Genomic DNA, 20313 nt, shown 5'->3' with positions numbered 1-20313 from the left:
TTTTATGAAACCAGCCTGCTCACTCATGAAAAAAAAAGAAAAGAAAAGACAACAAAATTACAGCTACTCAGGTGCACCACATGATGAGTTTTCTGAGACATGAACAAAATTTGCACAAAATCAGCGGTCAGTAGGTGGAATTCCTCTGCATCATCTCAAGACGTTGATTTGTTAATGTTCTCTCGCTTTCACCAGTAAATTGGGGGAATAAACCACCTGCATCACTACTGTACTGCCACAGAACAGCGTCTGAAAAGATGCCAGTCAGGAAAGAGAGGGCTGCTGCATTCCAGAGAAATAAAGGCGCTTTACAGAGCAGAGAAAGCCATTCTTCTGTCTCAATTGCACAGTTCATCTGCAGCAAGTTGCCACAGTTTGGGGGCCTTTCTGTCAATGATTTCCATATATAGAACCCAGGAGGTGCTCCGCCGGCTGCGAGAGGTGTCGCAGCACCGAGTGCCAGAGCCTAGCAGGACTAAGTCATTAAGCTGTCACTTAAGATTACATGCTGTCCCCACGATTACTCACATTACTGCCTCCATGAACAAGAGGCATCAGTCAGGGAGGGATGCCAAGCGCATGTATATCAGGCAGCTTCATAGCCGTTTAATTGATCTGATGACAGGTGAAAAAGGATAAAGTCTGCTGTTGATTATTCAGGGTGATCGACCAAACTAAACTCTTGAAGAGAAGGAGAAGGAGAGGGAGGAGGAGGAGGCGGAGGGGAATGACGTCGGCAGTTTAAATGATGCGAGTGAATTCTGCAGTTGCTACAGTTTGCATGCTTCGCCTGCAACAAAAACAGGCCGTATAGTAGAGTGGAAAAAGCATTTCATATTGCTGCGAAGCACCCTTGAATACTAATAATGCCTGCAGAGCTCAAAGCGCTGGTGGAGAAAGGCAAAGAGCTGGAGGGATGGACGAGTGCAGCTGACATTGTGAGGGAGATGGAAGGAGAGGGGGAGATGACATTGCAGAGGAAAAAGGGAGGGAGGGCGGCGTGGTGAGGAGGAGAGGATGATTCAGGCAAGGGGAAACCAAATCTGTTGAAAACATGTTTGCACAGTCAAATAGAAAAAAGCTTTAATGCACCAGTGACATGTTTCCATTGCATCCATATGGGCATGACATACAGTTAAATGTGACCGAGCGTGCTTTGACACGGAAGTGTCCCGCCTTGTTTTGAGGTAATTGTGTCAGGATTAAGCAGAGGAAGCTCGAGGCCCTGCTGCGCCTCTTATTTTTGTGTGTCCGTCTCGTGTGATGACCTCACCCCAACCCCAGGTGTCTTACCTTACACACGCGAGCGATCCTCGACACAATGGTGTTGTCAAAGAAGTCGAATTCTTTTCCCGCCTCGCTAAAGAAGAAGTAAATCTTGTCGTCGTCTCCCACGGGGTTGCCTATTGGTTGACTCTCCTCGATGTAAGCCGACCCGACAAAGACTGGATCTGTTAAAATAGAAGAGCACAAAGGAGACGTGTGGTTAGAGAGACATGTTATACCTCTGTCATCTACGCAAGGGAACTATTTATTACTTTGTATTGTATTGTAGTAAATGTGGAAAGAAGTCAGAGTTCACACAGGAGAGCTGTGTGTACTTTGGGTGTTTTTGAAGTGCATGTTCTGCGCCTGATAGGACCGGGCTCCCTGCAGTCTAAGAGAACTTGTCTTTGCTCTCCGTCTGCATGCATTAGCAACTGTGCCTCGCTAATGAACGCTACTTTTTGGAGCTTATCTGCTCTGTTGGGTCCATAATGGAAGATGAGTAGAGGGGGATAAAAAAAATAAATTAAAAAAAACCACAGTCTACCATCTGATGGTGTTTACCTTGCAGCCATTTTAAAGAGTTTTCCGTCTTCAGAGCAGTTCCCTGACCCAAACTCTTGTAAATGACAGGCTCGTTCCCTTGGAAGTTGCTGACAGTACCAGTGTACAATTCACCATCTGGAGGTAGACAAAGGAAAAGATTGCAGGATTTTAAATTAAGAACTTGATTTGCTATTAATTAAACATAATAAATTACAAAGCAATTGTGCGCTGGGGGCTTTCTTAACTGCAACAGATGAAGTCAGTGATAGTTTAGAGGGAACTGAGAGCAGTCAACAGAGCCGTCTCAGAGAGGGATTAGAGAAATCATTTCTTCCACTCATATCCAGCTCAATTATTCGCTAATTGCTTGTTAAAGAAGTTGAACACAAGCGGCGTCTGTTGGTGTCCGGCTATTTATCAGAAGGGCCGCTGCAGACAAACAAACATCAGCCGGCACATCATGACTCATTACTGAATCAAAGTGGTAGTTAACATCAAAGTAGCTTCGGAAACAGCTCATAATAATACCTTGTACTTTGCGTGCCAAAGTTTTAAAGCGACATGGAGAGAAAAAACAAAAACAGAATGATGAGTGCATTACTACATACCAACAATGATGGCAGTGGATTTGTACTCTGGATTAAAGGGGCAGCGACTGCGCCCATCTTCCATCATGACCTCGCCCACTTCATCTCTCTCCAGCGTGAATGTTGACGTGTTCTGGAGACAAGACACAAACAGCAAATGTCCCTCAGGCACAGTCCAATTAAATCCTACTTACAGTAAAAAGTGAGCTCAGCGACCTCAAGCTCGTTCTCTCCACTTCTTCATTACAATATACACAGCGCACTGACTTTGAACTTACAGTAGCTCTGTCTGCCAGGGTTTTAGGATACAGTACGTCAGAGGCAGCTATATGTTAATTCTATAGTGGAAAGATCTAAGGCTAGTTCAATCTAAACCTTGTTCATCTGACATTAAAGAATACATCATTTGATATTCTTTTTTTTAATGTTAAATCCCATGAAAAGACCAAAACCAATAATGATTTTATCCTGCTAACAAGTGTCTGTGTAGCCAAAGCCTGATTTATCTTCAAAAACACATCACTGAGCTTCACTGCAGCACTGGATGACATGTTCCTTCATCACTATGAACACAGTTACTGTACTTTATTACGAGTGAACCCCACATACAGCACCCTGTTACTATAAATGCTCATAATGTGTATTAATCCCTTGCTTAAAATAGTCCCCAAAATGCAGTCTTTACTCCTGTTTAAGTATGGGAATGTTTGATAAAAACTGCAGTGACCAGCTGTTTCAGGACATTACTGAGCCTTAAAAATAAGAAATTGTACATTTGTGACCTGTTTTTTCAAAGATTTAGGTCATAAGTGGCGACAAACAGACACGAGCACGGAAGTATCAAGGGATGGACTTAAGCACTGTTGAATTTGGTCTTTTTGTTGGATTTGTTGAGAATAAAAAATATATAACAACAGCAACCAAATCTCTTAAATGTTCCTGTTTCAAGGTGCTTTCAGAAGATCAGTGTTCAGGCAGTTCATATGGTTTACCCCAGAGGAAAACTTAATTTATGATAGGACTTCACTGATAATAAAAACTAAGATTTAGTTACAGGCGCTGTTAATTAACAGGCAATAAGAACATATTTTGTTTGTTTATTTCTTGGTGCCTGAGGCTGGTTCATATACATATAATATTATTGCTCAGGTACATTTACAGTGAGTATGTAGGTCAATATTCAGCCTGTGAAAACAGTTGTATAATGTCTTCTTTGGCTCTGGAGGAGCTTTGCTATGTCTGAGAGAGACTGACGTCACTTGCTTAATCTGTGTGTTGGGCTTTTTAACAGAGATCCTGCTCTACAAATATAGTGGGCAGGGAGTTATAAACATGTTGGCATTTACCAGGCAGAGAGGGTGTAATGAGTGATGCAATCATGTTGCATTATGGCAAGAGTGGGTGACGTCTTTAAAATTAAAAATAATTTGTCCGACCAACAGTCCAAAACCAAAAGTCAATTTACGATGACGTAAAAAAAGAAAAAAGCAGCAAATTCTCACGGTTGAGAAGCTGAAAACAGTTAACGTTTGGTCTTTTTGCAGGAAACTTTCCTTACATGATTCATGGATTATCAAAATTGTTGCTAATGACTCTTTTCTTTGACTGATTGACAAATCTTTTTGACTTTAAAGTGTAAGATCCAATATCACAGTGTGGGCCAAGTCTGTAAAAACATGTTTAAAGGAGAAATTCACATTTTTTTCAAGTCTTACTTAAAACAAAACTGACATGCTTGTATGTAAAGTAAAACAGCAAAGATCTAGTACCAAAAGGCCCACAACTTCTGCAGATACATAATTTATCTGACTCATATTAGCTTCAGCTAAGATCAATGCATTTTGCTACAGAACAAGACAGTAAATTTTGTTCCCCATCGCTTACACTGAAACTGCTTATAGAACAGATCGCTTGGCAGCCACTATAGAGAGGAGGAACAATTACACTGAGCAATAAAGCATATAATGCACATATGGGAACTTGAGTATTGCATTAAGATAGACTTGAAAAAAATGCATGTGGGCAATTTGCCATCACAGCAATAACTTGTTCCATTTTATCAAATCAAACAGGACAGTGTGGAGTGCCTCCGCTGCCTGGAAAATCTTCCCATGCTTCATCATTATGAGTTGTTATTATACTCAGGGCTTGTTTTAATCCATGTCTGTCATCTGATTGTTTAGTGTATCTTCTTGGCTTCAGTGTCCTGTTACTCTGCCCGTAAAACCCCCATGAGACTGTTTTCAGAAGAGCTATAAAAATAAAACATTTATTAATGTTAATATTATGCATCTCAAAGAGCGTCAGGGCACTCTGGGTGACACGCACACACAGACACAGAGTTCTGGTCTCTGTCAACATGACGAGTGTTCGCACAGACCAAACGGGCTCAGAGCTGCTTGGAATCCCAGTTCAGGGCCTAAAGTCCTGCCAAGTCATCCACAGTCTGAGACGTCCCTTGTTTTTCTTTCACTCTGACGTCAGAGTGGAGAGTTTAATGCCCCTCTTTAAGAGCCGCGCTGTCGCCAAGCTCGATTGCCCCCCTATCACTGAAATCAATGTCATCCTGTTGCCAGTTACCATCACTCCTGATTTACTCCTCCGCTAGATAAACAGATCTCCTGCTTCCCTCTTGCTGGAAACCACACAGCTCGTGTACCCCCTGCTGACTTGTCTGGCTAAAGTGCCTCAGCAGCATTTGGTTACGCTTGGATAAAAGCAGATCCAATACTGACATGGTGGATAAAAGAGCTTGATTCCTCAAGAACACCAAAAAAAATTTAAAATTCAAAGCTGTGCTAGTGAGAGAAGTGGAGAGAAATAAAAAAGCAAGAGAGATGACAGGAGAAAAATCAACTGTTGGAGGTGAACAATGGGCAGATTGAGAGGTCATTACTTACTATGTAGGCGCAAATAGGACTGAAGGCATAGGTGCCACACACATAGAGATGAGTGCTGTTCAGCCGCAGGAGGATTTTGATGTAATTGAAGCAATCAGTCTGGATGGGGAACAAATGGAGAGAGTGTGAGGTCCATGAGTGCACAAGATACTCTCACAACTGAATGTGTTTTTCTTGAGAGCTCCTTAAATTCTGTGCCTGAAATACTGCAGCTTGTAATCATAAGTAAATCTTTTCAGAGCAAAAAAAAAAATCCACAAATTCTTCAGAAACGGTTGGATAGAAATTGTTAGAAACATAAAAATGTTCCCTTTTCCTCAAATGCTGTTGGGAATACCTCACAGCATCAAACAGCAGTTGCCTGGTGGGCTTTCTGTAATACACAGACCAGAGTTGTACACTGCAGTACAAAGATTACCAAGGTTTGTCGCCTAGGGATACAACAGCTGGCATGACAACAAGGTAACAGACAGACAGAGAGAAAGAAGCAGTGCACAGAAAAGAGCAATTCCCTGGCGACTGTGCACACTTGATGAATCTATTTGTAACTGGTGGAAAGGTTTGTCAACACAAAACTCAATGCTCATTTTATCTTTTCACGACACCAGTGAAACAATTCAGAGAAGACTGCAAGGAAAGAACAAACACCCTGTACAAGAAAATCTATGCTCTCGATAATGTCATAATAAAACTATCTTCCTGGGGTACTGCTGTTATTTGGCATTTTGCTGGAGCAGTATAAGATGCCTCTCACCTCCAAGTTCTTCCCTTTGAAGCTGCATTCTTCTCTCTTTCCAGCAGGAGTGCCCCACGTCAGCTGAGGATGAAAAAGAAGAAACCTCGAGTAAGTCATGCCAAATTCAGGGAACCATGGAGTCAAGTGAGCGAGTATTTAAAAGGGACAGTTCTTACCCGTAGTGCTATTTATCAGTCTAGATTGTTTTGATGTGAGGTGCCAGGTGTTGGAAATATTGGCTGAAGAGATGTCTGCCTTCTCTCCAGTATAATGAAACTAGATGGCACTCAAGTTGTGGTGCTCAAAGTGCCAAAAACAATAAAATAAAACACATCTGAAAAACTGAACAGTAATTTCTCTTTTCAGAAATCATGGCATGATAATCCACGACCTTATTGTGAGCAGTTTCATGTAGGAACTACTTTCTTTCTACCAAACTACGCCTGCCAACTGCATCACTGCACAGGGGGAAGTATGCATCTACTCATGGAGGAGAGGCTCATGCCCATGACAGCATGAGATGTAAACGTTAACGGCATCCTCATCTGCTGAGCTGTAACTTTAGCTAGCTCCCTAGTCATGGATGGATTATTTAACAGGCTAACCAGACACAGGCCCCAAGTGTCAGGGCACCTGCAAAATGTCACTCAAATTAACACATACCAACCAGAAAGAGACACAAAAAGACCACAAAGAGATGCAAAAAAAAAAACCCCAAAGATGCACAAAATAACTACAGAGAGACAAAACAACCAAAAAAAACAGACACAAAATAAAAGAAAAAAGACACAAAATTACCTCAAACAGTCACAAAATGATGACTAGGAGACCCATCAAACACAAAAAGAAACTACAAGAGACACAAAATGACCAAAAAAGACACAATGTGGCCTATAATTACAAAAAGTGGCAAAACAATAAAAAACAGACACAAAGACCCCACAAAAACACAAAATTGTCTCATATAGACACAAAATGACAACAAGTAAGCACAAATTAACTGCAAAAAGGGGCAAAACAATCAAAAAGAGACACAAAATCTGTAGGTGTGTTTTTAATCCTTTGTAAAAAGGGAGGGGGTTGGGACACCAGGGGTTTCCCAGAGGCCCACTATCTCATGATCGACCCATGTCAGTGGTGCTACATGAGCTAGCAGTAGATGCACGCTATCCTCTGTGTAGTGATACAGTTGGCTGGTGTGGTTCAGTAGAAAGAAAATAGTTCCTACATAAAACAGCTCACTACAAGGTCTGTGGATTATCTTGAGTAACTGGGTCATGATTTCTGGATAGAGACATTGTTGTTGAGATTTTTAAATGCATTTTTTTGGCACTTTGAGCACCATAAGCCGAGTGCCACCCAGTTTCATTATACTGGAGAGAAGACAGACATGTCTATGGTCGATATCTCCAACAATCAGCAACTCACACCAAAACAATCTAGACTGATAAATAGCACAGCAGGTAGGAGGAAAAATATGTATGTTTTGATTTTGGGGTGAACTGTCCCTTTAACTCTGAGTATTATGTATTTACAAACCAAATTATTAACTCAGATAAACTATCATCTAAATTACTCATGAAATGACATTTTTAACCGTGACAGTAGTGAGAGTAAATTATCTGCTGGCCCACTTCTTCATGGCAGTTTTGACTGATAATTTACTTGGCTTTTCGACACACTCACGTTCTTCTGTAGCTTGGTCTTGCTGATGTCCGAGAGGCTGAGGGCAAACAACGCCTCCCTGGCTCCGACGTACAGCATGTCATCTTCCTGACTGAGCAGCAAGGAGGTGTAATTGAAGACACCGTCCGCAGAGAATCTCTTGGCCGACCTCTCCTTTGCGTCTGGGAAGCAGCAGGGAAAAAACACACACTGGGGATTAACATCACATAGCAGGACAGAACAGTGAGGAACACACTGGTACAGAACATATCCTGATGCTGGAAGTACAAAAACACACAGAAATAGGTCCCCAATTATAACACTCACAACACTGCTCACAATAAGACGCTGTTTTTGCCTCTGCAAAGACAAAAACAATCAATGATTTCCATATCTCAGAACTAAGATTTAAAATGCATGTTGAGGGGTGTTTAAAAGGTTTCAAGAGTTCCTGAATTTCATCTCTATCAGAAAATAAAAACCCATTTTATTCCTGTTATCAGATACAAAATGATTGGTGTTGTGATGATGCACAAAACAGCTCAGTGGTGTAAGGTAGTTACAACAGGTGCCAGTGTACACTATTATGACAGGCCCTGGTGCATGCTAGTTACTAGTTACGTGCCTCAACAATCCGGTTTTATACATCCAAAGAACTTCTATAAACAAATGAACTGCTTGGCAACCAGACTAGGCGTCTAATAGAGACAGGCCTTTATTTGTCAAAATGTGCAGCCACACCGGGCTAGTAAAAGAGACTGGGCGTTTTATTGAAGCATATATTTACACACTGTGTGATACATTGCTATGGACCATTTTACAAAAATAAAAATAAATAAATAGAAACTAAAAAGAAAGAAAAACATGACAGATATGGTTTCCCCTTTCTTAACGTGTTATAGAGTAAATGGCATCATCTTTAAATTAATGTGAGTTCTTTAATCACAGGCATATTTCTAAGGTGAGAATTTGAATTACTTGCAAGGACCCGTTTTCTGCCCAACGTGTTAATGGAGGTCCCGCTCTCTCTTTGGGGCCCCTCACCTCATGGCCATGGGCCCCCGTGCAATGGCCCTGCCTGCACTGTCTATATCTACACCCCTGTCCAAGCTAACTCAGGTGAAACCTTTAGAAAAAGAGCAGTTCATTTTATCGTTGAAGTAAAGGTGATGTATAAGTGGACGCATCATTAGAAACATCTAATCTTGCCAGGAGATGGTTCAGTGCAGAGATATGAGAACCAACAGCAAACATCTGTATCTCATGTAAGTCTATGGGTCTGATTTATTGAGCTAATTAGCCAATTACTGAAATCATTACAATCAATTAATTGGCTCAGTTTACTAGAAACAATATTATCATAAGCAAAAGCAAAGTGCAAGTTCAATAATAATCAGGCCACAACTGAAAACATAACATTGATTCAAATAAATATATTAATGTGGAAAAAACAATAACAATAATAGGTTTGTGTTGAATCCAGGCAAAGATTACTTGGAAGGGTCAAAGGGTAGCTCATTACTGCATTATTACACACATCTGTTAAACAGCAGAACAACCCCTGACTACCACATATCTACACAGAATAACTCACAATGCCTTGGCCAAACACAAATGTACGATCAGAGAGGCAGCAAAGTCTAAAGTCATGTTTCACTATTTCCAGTTCTCCAAGGAAATCTTGGAGCCTCCTTCAAGGCCTCACAGAGAGCCACAAATCTAGCAGGAAACAAGAACAAGTGGACAGACATCACATTACATCCAACTACAGCACAACACATAGCGGTAAGCGTCAGTCAAATGGATTTATGATACAAAGGGGAAAACTCTCATTTCTGTACCCCTCGCTCCTGTCCTCTCTGTTTATCCTCCTCGCACACAGCTGCAGCCAGCAGCTACTGTAGCTCCATGAGAACACGTCACACGTACGCCACGGAGCCACGTCCGCACTTTTCCGCGCTGGCCGTCTCTCTCTGTGCTCCGCTCTGCGCTGGCAGCAGGGTAAAAAGCTTCATCCACTCAACACCAATCTAAATCTCCTTCATTCTGCTGCTCGCCAACCCTCTTCAAATGGATCCCTTAAGCAGTGGGCCACGAGTCAAATGAGTTACTTTTTCCCACGTCACTCCCCTTCCCTGCAGCCTCAAACAGTTCTCGTGATGAAGTGGAGATTCGATGTACACATTACTCCTTTTATAGCATTTCCCTCGGCATTGCAAACAAAACAAGATCCTCTACAGTGGCACGAACAGTGGCTTTTTTTTAGTGCTTTCTACTGTGTAAGTGGAGTTTCAGGAGGTTTGGATTGATTTTTGGAGCAGGCAATGGCTCTGACAATTGGTCACTTTTCACTTTGACTTACTGTGTGACAACTTGCTCAAATGACCCGATATAAAAGCCAACAAAGGGTCCAGGAAGACATGATTGCAGTTTATTCAAGACCTTGATATCCTCAGAGAAACAGCAGCTGAGTTGGGGTCCGTGTGGATCTGGATGGGTGGGTGTTATCTCTTGATATCTATCAACAAGAATAACAATCTTCTAGAGGTCAACAAAGACACGGCATATATGCAATCAAATATTTGTGCATCCACTGCTTACATACTTCTTACCCTTTGCAGTTTTTGACCATCTTTGTAAATGTTTATCTATTGCCTCCCATTCCAAACATATTAAACACACTCAATGTGCTCCCCATGCCAAAACGCTGGGGGTCACGGACTCCATTTGCTTGTCCAAATAAGATTACTGGCTCGTATCTGGAGTGGTCAACACTAATATTTGCTGCAGTTAAACCGATTACAATATAACCAGCAAACTGCATTCAAATTCAGACACTTCTGACAGTAAGAAAAAGACACCAGAGGTACGTTTATCTCCAACACTCCAGGTGGTTCATGATGCAAATGGAGCCAGTAAACAGCAATAAATGTTTACAACCCACGACTTAAACTTTCCAATATGCTCACAAACAAATGGTTCATCTAACACTCGAAGCACTTTTGGCAGATGATGGCTTTCCCCTTATGGGAGTGAAAGCCAGCTGCATGGGCCCCATCTTGTCCAAAATCAAATCTTAGGCCCTTTTCAGATCAACAGCCCTCATTCTGTTTAAAACGTTGTGACATCTGGAGTCAATGAAGAGAGGGGCCTCCCATTAAAATCCAGGGAGGGGATACAAAAATTAAAAAAAGACTTCCTATTGTCACAGGACTGAAAAACAGTTTTCCAATGTGGATAAGGAAAAACTGGTTTTATTTCAAGGTAAATTTAGGCTGTTAAAAATGTCCTAAATGCTCATAAAGAGCTCTATACTCAGTCCCAGTGGACCCTGCTGATGGCAGACAAAGGAGTGCCATCTCTCCTCTCAACAGGGGGACATATCATAGCTTGACTGTCACGGCTCCCCTGAGTTTTGGCCATTCACTGGAACCAAAAACAGCCTTCCCTCAGCATATTAAAACTCTCTGACATAAATCGCAGTGACATCCTCTTAGACAGACAATGGATTAACGAGCAGAGGAGAGCAAACTCATGAAACTTTTACTCAGAGAGCAGTCTGGGGCTACTTAGCGGCAGGGTGTGTGTGTGGGGAGGGAGGGGGTTGAGGTCGGGGTATTGAGTGGGAGTTGTGGTAACCAGGAAGATTGGATTGAGATGTTGACCTATGAGGAAACATGCAGACAAGGGAAGAAAATGTTATTTTCAAAGCACTCTGAGATGGATTTTTGATAAGAGCAGAAGGTCAAGCCAGTAACAAACGTCAGTTGTGTCAAGCTGCTGCGATCTCAAACAGAAACTCAAGGATTTCTCCCTCTCTTTTTCATCTATAGCTGTTGGGGGATTTTTTATGCTTTCCGATGCAGCAGATCAGTTGTGTGTTTTGACATGCTTGTAGCAGAATGCCGGGCATCTGCAGGCCATTTCACAGCCAGGCACCAGATCCATTTATCACCCGCCTGTTTAATCAGTTGGCTGTCACCAAGCCGGGGCCCTCAACCTCTACTAATGCTCATCACATCGCACCTTCCATCAATATGGCTGCTTTATTACCGGTGTTAACATGCTGAATTAGTACCACAGGTTCTTTGAATTTCAGCTTGGACATCAAACTTTGTATATTTGCCTCATTTCTCTGTGCTTATGAAAGCCTACAAGCAGCAAAAGAAATTGTCCAATCGTCCAAACTAGAGCACAGCGGCACACTTCAAAAGACACATTATTTGAGGGCGGTTTCCAGTTGAGAGATCAGGTTCTGCATGCAATATTAACAACATTCAAGAAGTGAATGTCTTTTCTCTACCGGCTGATAATAACCTCTCAGCAATTAATTGAGTGAAAATCAATTTTGGCAGTGTATTCATTGTATTCATTCATTGCGATGTTTTTTTTTTTTTTTCCAGTGGGGGTAAAGATGGCAGGAACAAATCATATCACAGAGTATTTCAGAGAGCAGCTGCCCCATGATCACAGAAATGTTTGTGAGAGAATCAGACTAAATCTGTGCACACACAGTGAACAGATACAAACTTCTTGAATCAAAGCAGATATACATGAAGGGAAAGCTGTGCACTTTTTCCATATGTACTGTATAATATATTCCCTTCCAACAAGTGTTAATGTAAGCTGCTTTACTGATAATAACAATGTTTTTATTGCAACATACACTGACTCAAAGAGGTGCTGGGAGACAAATGTGTTGGCAGGCCAAAGAAAGCAAGAACATGACTAACACATAGCCCTCCTACAACCACATGATGTTATTATTAACACTAAAACTATACAACCCCTTAATTTGGGAGCTTTAGGGGCGTACCCAAACTGAGCGACCCTAAGTCCCACTCCTCTAAGTTACTGTTGCTAAGCTAGCCAAGCTTGACAAAAAGAAACATAGTGATGCAGCCAGGTGCTGCAGTGTTTGTAAGATAGACAGACAGCTGACAGCAAGGACCACAGTATGTGATGGAAGGATATACTCATTGTTAACTTTTATGAACCAGATACAACAGAAAGGGAGAAGTACAGAGGATGATGAGACTATCAGTCAACATTGCTCCCGCACTGCTGGGTATGTGTCCCCTTTTCCTCCTCTGGGGATCTGTAAAGTACTCTATGTATTTATTACTGACAACAGATCATGGTGCTGACCTAATGTTAGTCTCTTGCTGTAGAAAGTTACATTAGTTTCTTTGGGGTGGTACATTAGTCCACACAGAAAATATGAACAAGGAATGGCAGCCTTGATCTTTTTCTGGCTAAACATAATTCACGTCACCTTAAAAATATGCCAGGAGCCAACTTATCTGTCCCCTTTCAAAGCTTTAATGTTATCACAAACATGAGGAGGAAGCTAACCTGACACTGGTGATCTGACATTAGGCTAACTCCTCTTGATGTAGACAGAGACCACTGATAAACAGAGACGGCCCACTTGAGATTAATTTCCTGTATCTGTGTCACATGGGTTTTACCACTGCTCCTCTACATCAGGAGACTGGCATAGCCCTGGGTCTGTTCATTCCAATGGGAAAAGTAAGCGTGAGTACAGATTATGACTGATCCCTTCACTGCATTGTCACTGAAGTAAATATTGGACCCTTTTTTCACAAGCCCTAGCCTTTTAAACATTCTGACACTGAAATAGCTTTCTATTTCAGACACACAAATAAGAAGAAAATTAACTTTGTTCGAGTTTGTGCATACCACTTCATACTATTGGTACAGCTAGCTAGTTAGCTAGTGTTTTGCTAACATTAGCTATTGTGTTAGCTTTGTACAGAGCCAGGCTTGCTGTTTTCCTGTTTCCATTCTTTATGCTAAGCTAAGCTAACTAGCTGCTGGCCTTAGCTTCACATTTCCCGTACATGAGCGGTGTCAATTTTCTCATCTAACATTTGGCAGAAAATAAATAAGTTGTGCCAGGCCTATACCTTTAACAGCAGCATTAACAGACTCTGAGACAAATACAAGTGGCTGTAATGTAATTTATACAAAGTGAGTTCTCTTGAGGGGATGCTTATGAATCATAAAAATAGTTCACGTTCCAGACACATTCATAAAATCTTTTTATACATCTCAAAATGTTCCCATATTTTTGACTTACAGATTAAAATAGATTCTGAATAACTATCAGCATTGAGAGACCAGACCCCCGAAATAGCACGGTGACATCACTTAAGATTTCTTCTGAATCCCTCCATTCATATCACAGCTGAGTGTGTTCACGGTGTGCTTACTCACCATTGAGGTAACTAAGATATCATCAGAGGGTGCCAGCTTGCAGACAGTGTCGCTGAGAAATAAAATACATGCCAGCACTTTGGCAGGCGTCATATTTCAGAGCAAACAGAACAGGATCAACCTATTTTTCGAGGGTTTAATAGTACTCCAAGGGTGGGGCGATTGATTGGCTGCTTGGTAGGTATATGCCTGCCAAGACACTCCTAAAAGCCCTGACTGTAAACATGCCCCAGATTTACTAAAGCAGCATGAGCCAAGTCACAAGGCACGGGGGAAACGGGGACAAAGGGGTTCGTTTGCAGGCGGGCAGAGAAAGCCCAAAGGAGAGGAGAGTGTAGCGCAGCTGATATTAATCTCACACCAAGCTCTGCTTATCTTACATGCAAGACACACATTTATCCAAAGAAACAAAACAAAACAAAAAAAAAAACACTATCCATCTCTGCCCTCTGCCAGCCAAAGCTACACAACAGCGCACAGCTTCAAGGCTCTGTTTGACGTGATTTGACAATGGACTTGATAGCGGCGCAGGAGCTCCTGACAGAAGCCGACAGGAGCCGCTTCAAGGTCATCGCTGCACTGATCCTTGTGATATTTGGGCAAAGTGATGGTTATTTCATTGTCTGTGACTACTGGCAACCAAGAACTGCTGTAGTATGCCCGCCAAGTCAGCAGTGAAACACTGTTTGTCTGCACATTTAGAGGACAAGGCCTCTGAGAAGGAGGCAGACTGGGTTGGAGGAGCTGGGGCGAAACTTTAAACAGACATACTTCCTTTCCATCCTCGCATGAACGGTTTACTCAGTCTTTATTTAGCTGTCAACAATGAAATCACTTAGGCTACATGAGTGGATCATTATTTTTAAAAAGGTAAGTTCAGGTGCAGTGAGTTAAAACTCTAAAAACCTGATACAGACAAAAACAGAAAGAAACTGGGGCAGAAAAAAACACTTCCTGGACTGTAAATAAAAGCTGACAGCACTGAACCAGTTTCAGAAAGAGTGTAACACCTACAGTATCTGTAGGCCAGGCAATACGGCTCACAGATGTGTTGTGTTGTTTGTAACAACTGAGATGATGATGTGGCTTTGCTGCAATTTTGTGTGTACAGTATATGCTGTATTATGCTCGTACTTGGATGCCAGTGTGTACACATCATACTGGGAGACATCTGCACCTCGCAGATAATAACCAGAGCCTGACAGTGTGTAAGTCCAGTGTTTGCTGTATGTGAGGATTACTGTATGCAGCACAAAAAAGGTGTAAATGGTGCCACATGGTTACATGTGCAGGCTCAGAATCAGGGCAACAACAGAAAACCTTGAAATGGCTGAATATTTGTTATATTTGTAAATGCCAAATTGTTGTGTGTACTGTACAAACCCTGTAATACTGGAAAATGCCCCCCTCATCCTATGAAGGAAAAAACAACATCTCCCAGACACACCGAGGATGAGGCCCGTGCATAAACCGCTGCATACCTCTAAAAGCAGAGAACAAGGGGTTGACACAGACATGATGCTCTGCTCTGTAATTATTGGCTCTTAGGTGTCATCCTGATGCACTCTGGATTGGCACGCACCCACCCAACACTCAAAGCGGCAGAGCGATGGAGCGCAGTGGTCTATCACGGCTGAAAGCTTACAAAATCCTGGATATTAGCTTGGTGAGACAGAGAGAGACACTCTATGTGGTATCTGAGTGGGTTATTCAAACACAGGCTAAAGCACAGAGAGAGGGAGACAGATAGTTGGTATAATTTCCTCACACACACAATTCAAAATAGACGTGCCTGTGCTTGTCATGTGTGGGATGCCTCTTCAACCTCTCTTTTCTCCATCCTCCTCCTACCCTCTCTCACAGTCGATGCCACTGGAATCAGATTCAGATTTCTAAGAAATGCTTTTTGTTTTTGTTTTTTTTGCTTTTAAAAATTCTGCCAACTTTCACCCAGCTTTCCTAAAACAAAAACTATCATTGCAAAGTGTTACTGGGGTTTAAGTTATAATGAATTAATTTTATAAAGCAAACCCTGTTCTTTCATTAATAGCCAGCATTTTTCAGCTATAGCTCTTGACTGTATTTACAATCTGTAATTACCCTTCTATATGGTAGAGTTTATTGTTAGTGGCGGAGTCCGCCATCTCCACAATGCATTCACACATGTGAGGGATTCACAGGAAATGATGCATGTAATCCAGCACTATTGTTTGCAATGCTGCCGAATCAAAGCTGTATTCAGTTACTGCTAATGTACACTCAACATTTTCTACACAAAGTGGCTTTTATTGTGAAGTAGTCACAGGAAGTGCAATGAAATGTGTCAATGAGTTCGAAACCGCCAACAATCACTTGTCAAAAACTTCTGTATTTATTTAACAGATACACTTTTCTGTTGTAACTTTAATGACGTATTGGAAAGCTCCTGACTTTCCACATCTTAATGCACTTCCACTACTCCCAGTGTTTTCTTTATTTTATTACTTAGTTATGCCCTTACTCACACAAAAAAAATACACAGGCACAACAAGAAAGATTGGCTTGATGAATGACACGGCTCGGCCAAGTGGACTCGTAGAGAGAGAGAGAGAAAAAAAAGAGGCATTTGGATTGGCACCGCAAACATCCAAATCCAGCTGGCTTGCACATGGCTGCAGATGGTTTCTGCTACAGCTAGAATCCCATCAAAGTACACTTCGATACATCTCTTCTGCCATTTTCTAGCTTGCGCACTTGTCGATTTTTAGGGCACCAGCGGTGCTGTGTTCAGTTTACTAAGTGCACTCACTTTGGAATGGCATGTGTTGAAGGTCTTTAAGTGCTACCAGCATGCAGACACAACGCTCCTCCCTGTGTGTGTGTGTGTGTGTGTGTGTGTGTGTGTCTCTGGAGGGGCCCTTGATGAGAAGAGCAGGCAGGAGTTGCACACAGTCTCCTGCTCTCTACTCATCCCACCAAGAAGTAAAGTAGTGCAGATGAGAAGTGGTCAAGCACATTGGTTTTACGCTCCTTGCTAATGGCTTTTCTTACACACACACACGCACACACACACACACACACACACACACACACACACACACACAGAGTCACATCTATTTCCTTTTGTCATGCTGCTATCAGGAGCCTGGTAAGCTCAGAACCTCCACACCTGCCACATTAGCCTCCATACGGGTTCATACGGGTTATCATGCCCTGACATAATCTGAAAAAAAAAATCTATCTCCTCCAACAGGTGTCATTTATATTGATCAGGACGATGCTTCCTATCATGAATCCATCTACACCTACATGCCCAGCAGACTGTCAGTTTTCACGACTGATCAAGTCAAATAAAAAATGTAGCCATTTTATTTTCAAATCACACAGGTAGGATTTCTATAAAACCAGACACTGTAACAGAACCCTTGAGCTCAGTCTATATAACATAGAGTCAGCCAGGCCTCACGAGGACACACACCTCGCTCTCTCTTTCTTACATACACCCACAAGTAGGAATATAAGAGGCATGTGGAGCACATTAACATACTGGAACTGAATCAGGAAAGTTCTGACTTTTAATGAAAGATACTTGAGACGACTGCTTTTAACCGTTTCAGTTCTGCCTCAAATCAGATGGTAAAACCTAAAGTGTTTCTTTAACACACGCCTATTCCTGAAGTGCGTTGCTGTTTGTAGATAATAATCTTGTAGGGTACTTAGGGTTGCAGCTGTATGCCAGTTCCAAGGAATACCATGGTCTGAAAATTGACAGTTATCATAACATGTACATCTGTGTAGCTATCCGAGCTGGCAAAAATGTATGAAGTTGACTAAGGTTAAAAGATATCTAAATCTCAGCTTATCTTTTTAAAGAGCAGCATCAATTATTATGACTATTTTGATTTTCATAGAAACCAAACAAAACGTTTTTCTTTGACAGCAATGTGGATACTGAAGTGTGACCAAAAGCATGTTTGTGTCAGATGATAAAATCTTATGTTGTGTGACCAGATAAACCAGATAATTCCTACATGCTTCGTAACCCTATGAAAAGTTAATCTCAGTCCATCGTAAAATGGTATGACAGTAACTGTGAAGCTATGAAACTATGAACTATAAAAATCTCTGCTGCAAGATATTAATAGTGATGAGGCAAACCACATTTTAGCTTTGGATAAATAAGATAAATCTACACTGCATCCTAGCAATCCAAAAAAAAAAAAAAAAAAAAAAAAAAACACTTGATGACCCTCTTTAACCTCACATTCCTCTCTGTCCGTCTTAATTAACAACTACACCATTATTCCTCGCTGCTCGCCATTGTCTTCAAATCAAATGTTCCTGATCGAAATCTGCAAAGACTGAACTTTTCTGTACATTCCCTGGAGCGTGCAAGTGATGAAGCCATTAAAGCATCTGAAACAGACGGATTTGATGTGCTGTAATTATGTCCCATTGTTGCGGCTGTTATGGCGTTATATGCAGGCACTTGTGAGTGCCACCTCTGCTGGAAGCCACAGACTGCTTTTCTTTCAGGATCAGTGGGCGTGTCCTTGCTGGGTTTTAGGTGGGCATCGGAGCATGTCACGAGCATTTGGCCTGACCCCCCCCCTCTCTCCGGCCCTCCTCTGTTTCTGCACTGCGATCCACACACTGCCAAGGTCACTGGATTAGCATGCATGAGAGAAAGCGCACAATATTCGGTGAACATAAACCAAACGTAAACGGGAAAGGACACTGAGTACACTGAGCATACACAGCATGCCTGGTAGCTCCGCCTAAAGGGGCAATTTGATTTGCTTTTTACTGGCAGCCTGTGGGAATGTATTAGGACCAGAAATGTTCCCTTCTGATTTGAATATATACTTTGTGAAATATACCTTGTTGTACATTCAGTACATCACATACAAACCTTCAGTGGTAACTGACAGTCTCTGGATGTCGACTTGTAAAACTGAGGGTTTGAATTCTGGCTTCCATGAGTCCTGTTGTGTAACTTCTTCTCTCTTTTAGGTAACCTGTCACTATGTCAATTATTACATAATTATATGAATTAAATATCTGATTAAATCAATATAACCAGCAAAAAGACTCAAATCAACGATTATTCTTTATGACGTTCATGGGGAAAAGGACATGCAGCATATACAGGATCAAAAAAGTCATGCTGCATCTAACCCCAAACTTGTCAAGAAAACTTACATATAAATATTTGGAGGAAGAAGTCGTTCTGAAAACACTGAGATAAACTGATCACCACTTAATGAGATTAAATAGACAATTAAACTATACTGAGGTTGGTGAAGCAGAAAATTAGATAAACACTGACATTTTGGGAAATACACTTTCTGGCCAAGTCTTACATAAGCTTGATATCTCGTGTTTGTATCATAGACTGTATAATAAAGATGGATCACATAACAGCTCCCCAAAAAGTGAAGTCAAAACATCTTGAATGACCCCCTGGTGACTGGCTGCAGTATAGGTCATAAAGCCTGCCTCCTCCATGTTAGCGGATAAGACATGGGCCAAACTAAAAGATCAAAGTACATGTCAAATACATTTTCTGTCATTTTAGGTAGTTCTTAAAACACAGATGCATGTTCAAGTGTTTGTTTTTCTGATAAGTTTGGCTGTGATTAGTTATTTGCTACTATAAAAAGGGGGTTTGATGAGATGATTGATAGCTGCGTGTGCCAATCAGTGTGCTCGCTATCAACGGGGCTGCACATGACTGGTTGGATGGGTAATTGGAGCCAAAGCCTGCACAGTAGTGATCTCCACAGTATCGAGTTGTCACACAAATGATGTCACACAAGATGGCAGCGGGTGTATCGGGATATTTTGGTTTAATTTTTGAACAGTGAGAGGGGACAAAAACATGTGGAAACGTCCATCTTTATGTACAGTCTATGGTCTGTTTGGTAAATATAAAGCTACAGCTGACAGCCTGTTAGCTTAGCTTAGCCTATCTTGGTCCAAAGGTAACAAACCCACCTATCATCCTATTTGCATCTGCATTTATTAGATATTCACCCTATGTTAGCGTTTTATATCCAACCTTCTGTGCATTAAATCTGTATTTGCATTGGTATCTGTATATATATCTTCAGTTGCATTTCTATTATTAATAGCAAAGTATTCATTACTCCTGCACCGCTCTTGCACTTAAATTTAATTACCTTACATTGCAATACATTACACTGCATCTATCCATCTATCCATCTATCTATCCATCTATCTCCTGCAAAGTTCACTGATTAAGATGGTACAGCCATACAAATACAGAACTGAAAAAATACCATACACTGATTTTGTTGCCTTCAGATAGAGACAGATATCTGTTCCTCTCTGTTTCAAGTCTTCATGCTAAGCTAAGCTAACCAGCTGGTGG

The 20313-nt window shown here is 41.5% G+C and overlaps 1 protein-coding gene across 2 annotated transcripts in view; it reads right to left on the bottom strand.

The window, feature by feature from the left end:
- The window catches only part of sema4bb (sema domain, immunoglobulin domain (Ig), transmembrane domain (TM) and short cytoplasmic domain, (semaphorin) 4Bb), a 72369-nt gene that overhangs the window by 16673 nt on the left and 35383 nt on the right, over positions 1-20313 (bottom strand). For both annotated transcript variants that reach the window (XM_033623227.2, XM_033623218.2), the window contains exons 3-8: positions 7722-7882; positions 6054-6116; positions 5300-5398; positions 2421-2532; positions 1831-1947; positions 1294-1451 (exon numbers count right to left, since the gene is read on the bottom strand). In XM_033623227.2, coding sequence (XP_033479118.1) covers positions 1294-1451; positions 1831-1947; positions 2421-2532; positions 5300-5398; positions 6054-6116; positions 7722-7882 — 710 coding nt within the window. The remainder of the gene's footprint in view (positions 1-1293; positions 1452-1830; positions 1948-2420; positions 2533-5299; positions 5399-6053; positions 6117-7721; positions 7883-20313) is intronic.

This window comes from Epinephelus lanceolatus, chromosome 2, assembly GCF_041903045.1.
Source record: "Epinephelus lanceolatus isolate andai-2023 chromosome 2, ASM4190304v1, whole genome shotgun sequence".
Classification (NCBI taxonomy): Eukaryota; Metazoa; Chordata; class Actinopteri; order Perciformes; family Serranidae; genus Epinephelus; species Epinephelus lanceolatus.
The sequence above is the reverse complement of the archived record's forward strand: the minus strand, read 5'-3'. Positions and strand labels throughout refer to the sequence as shown.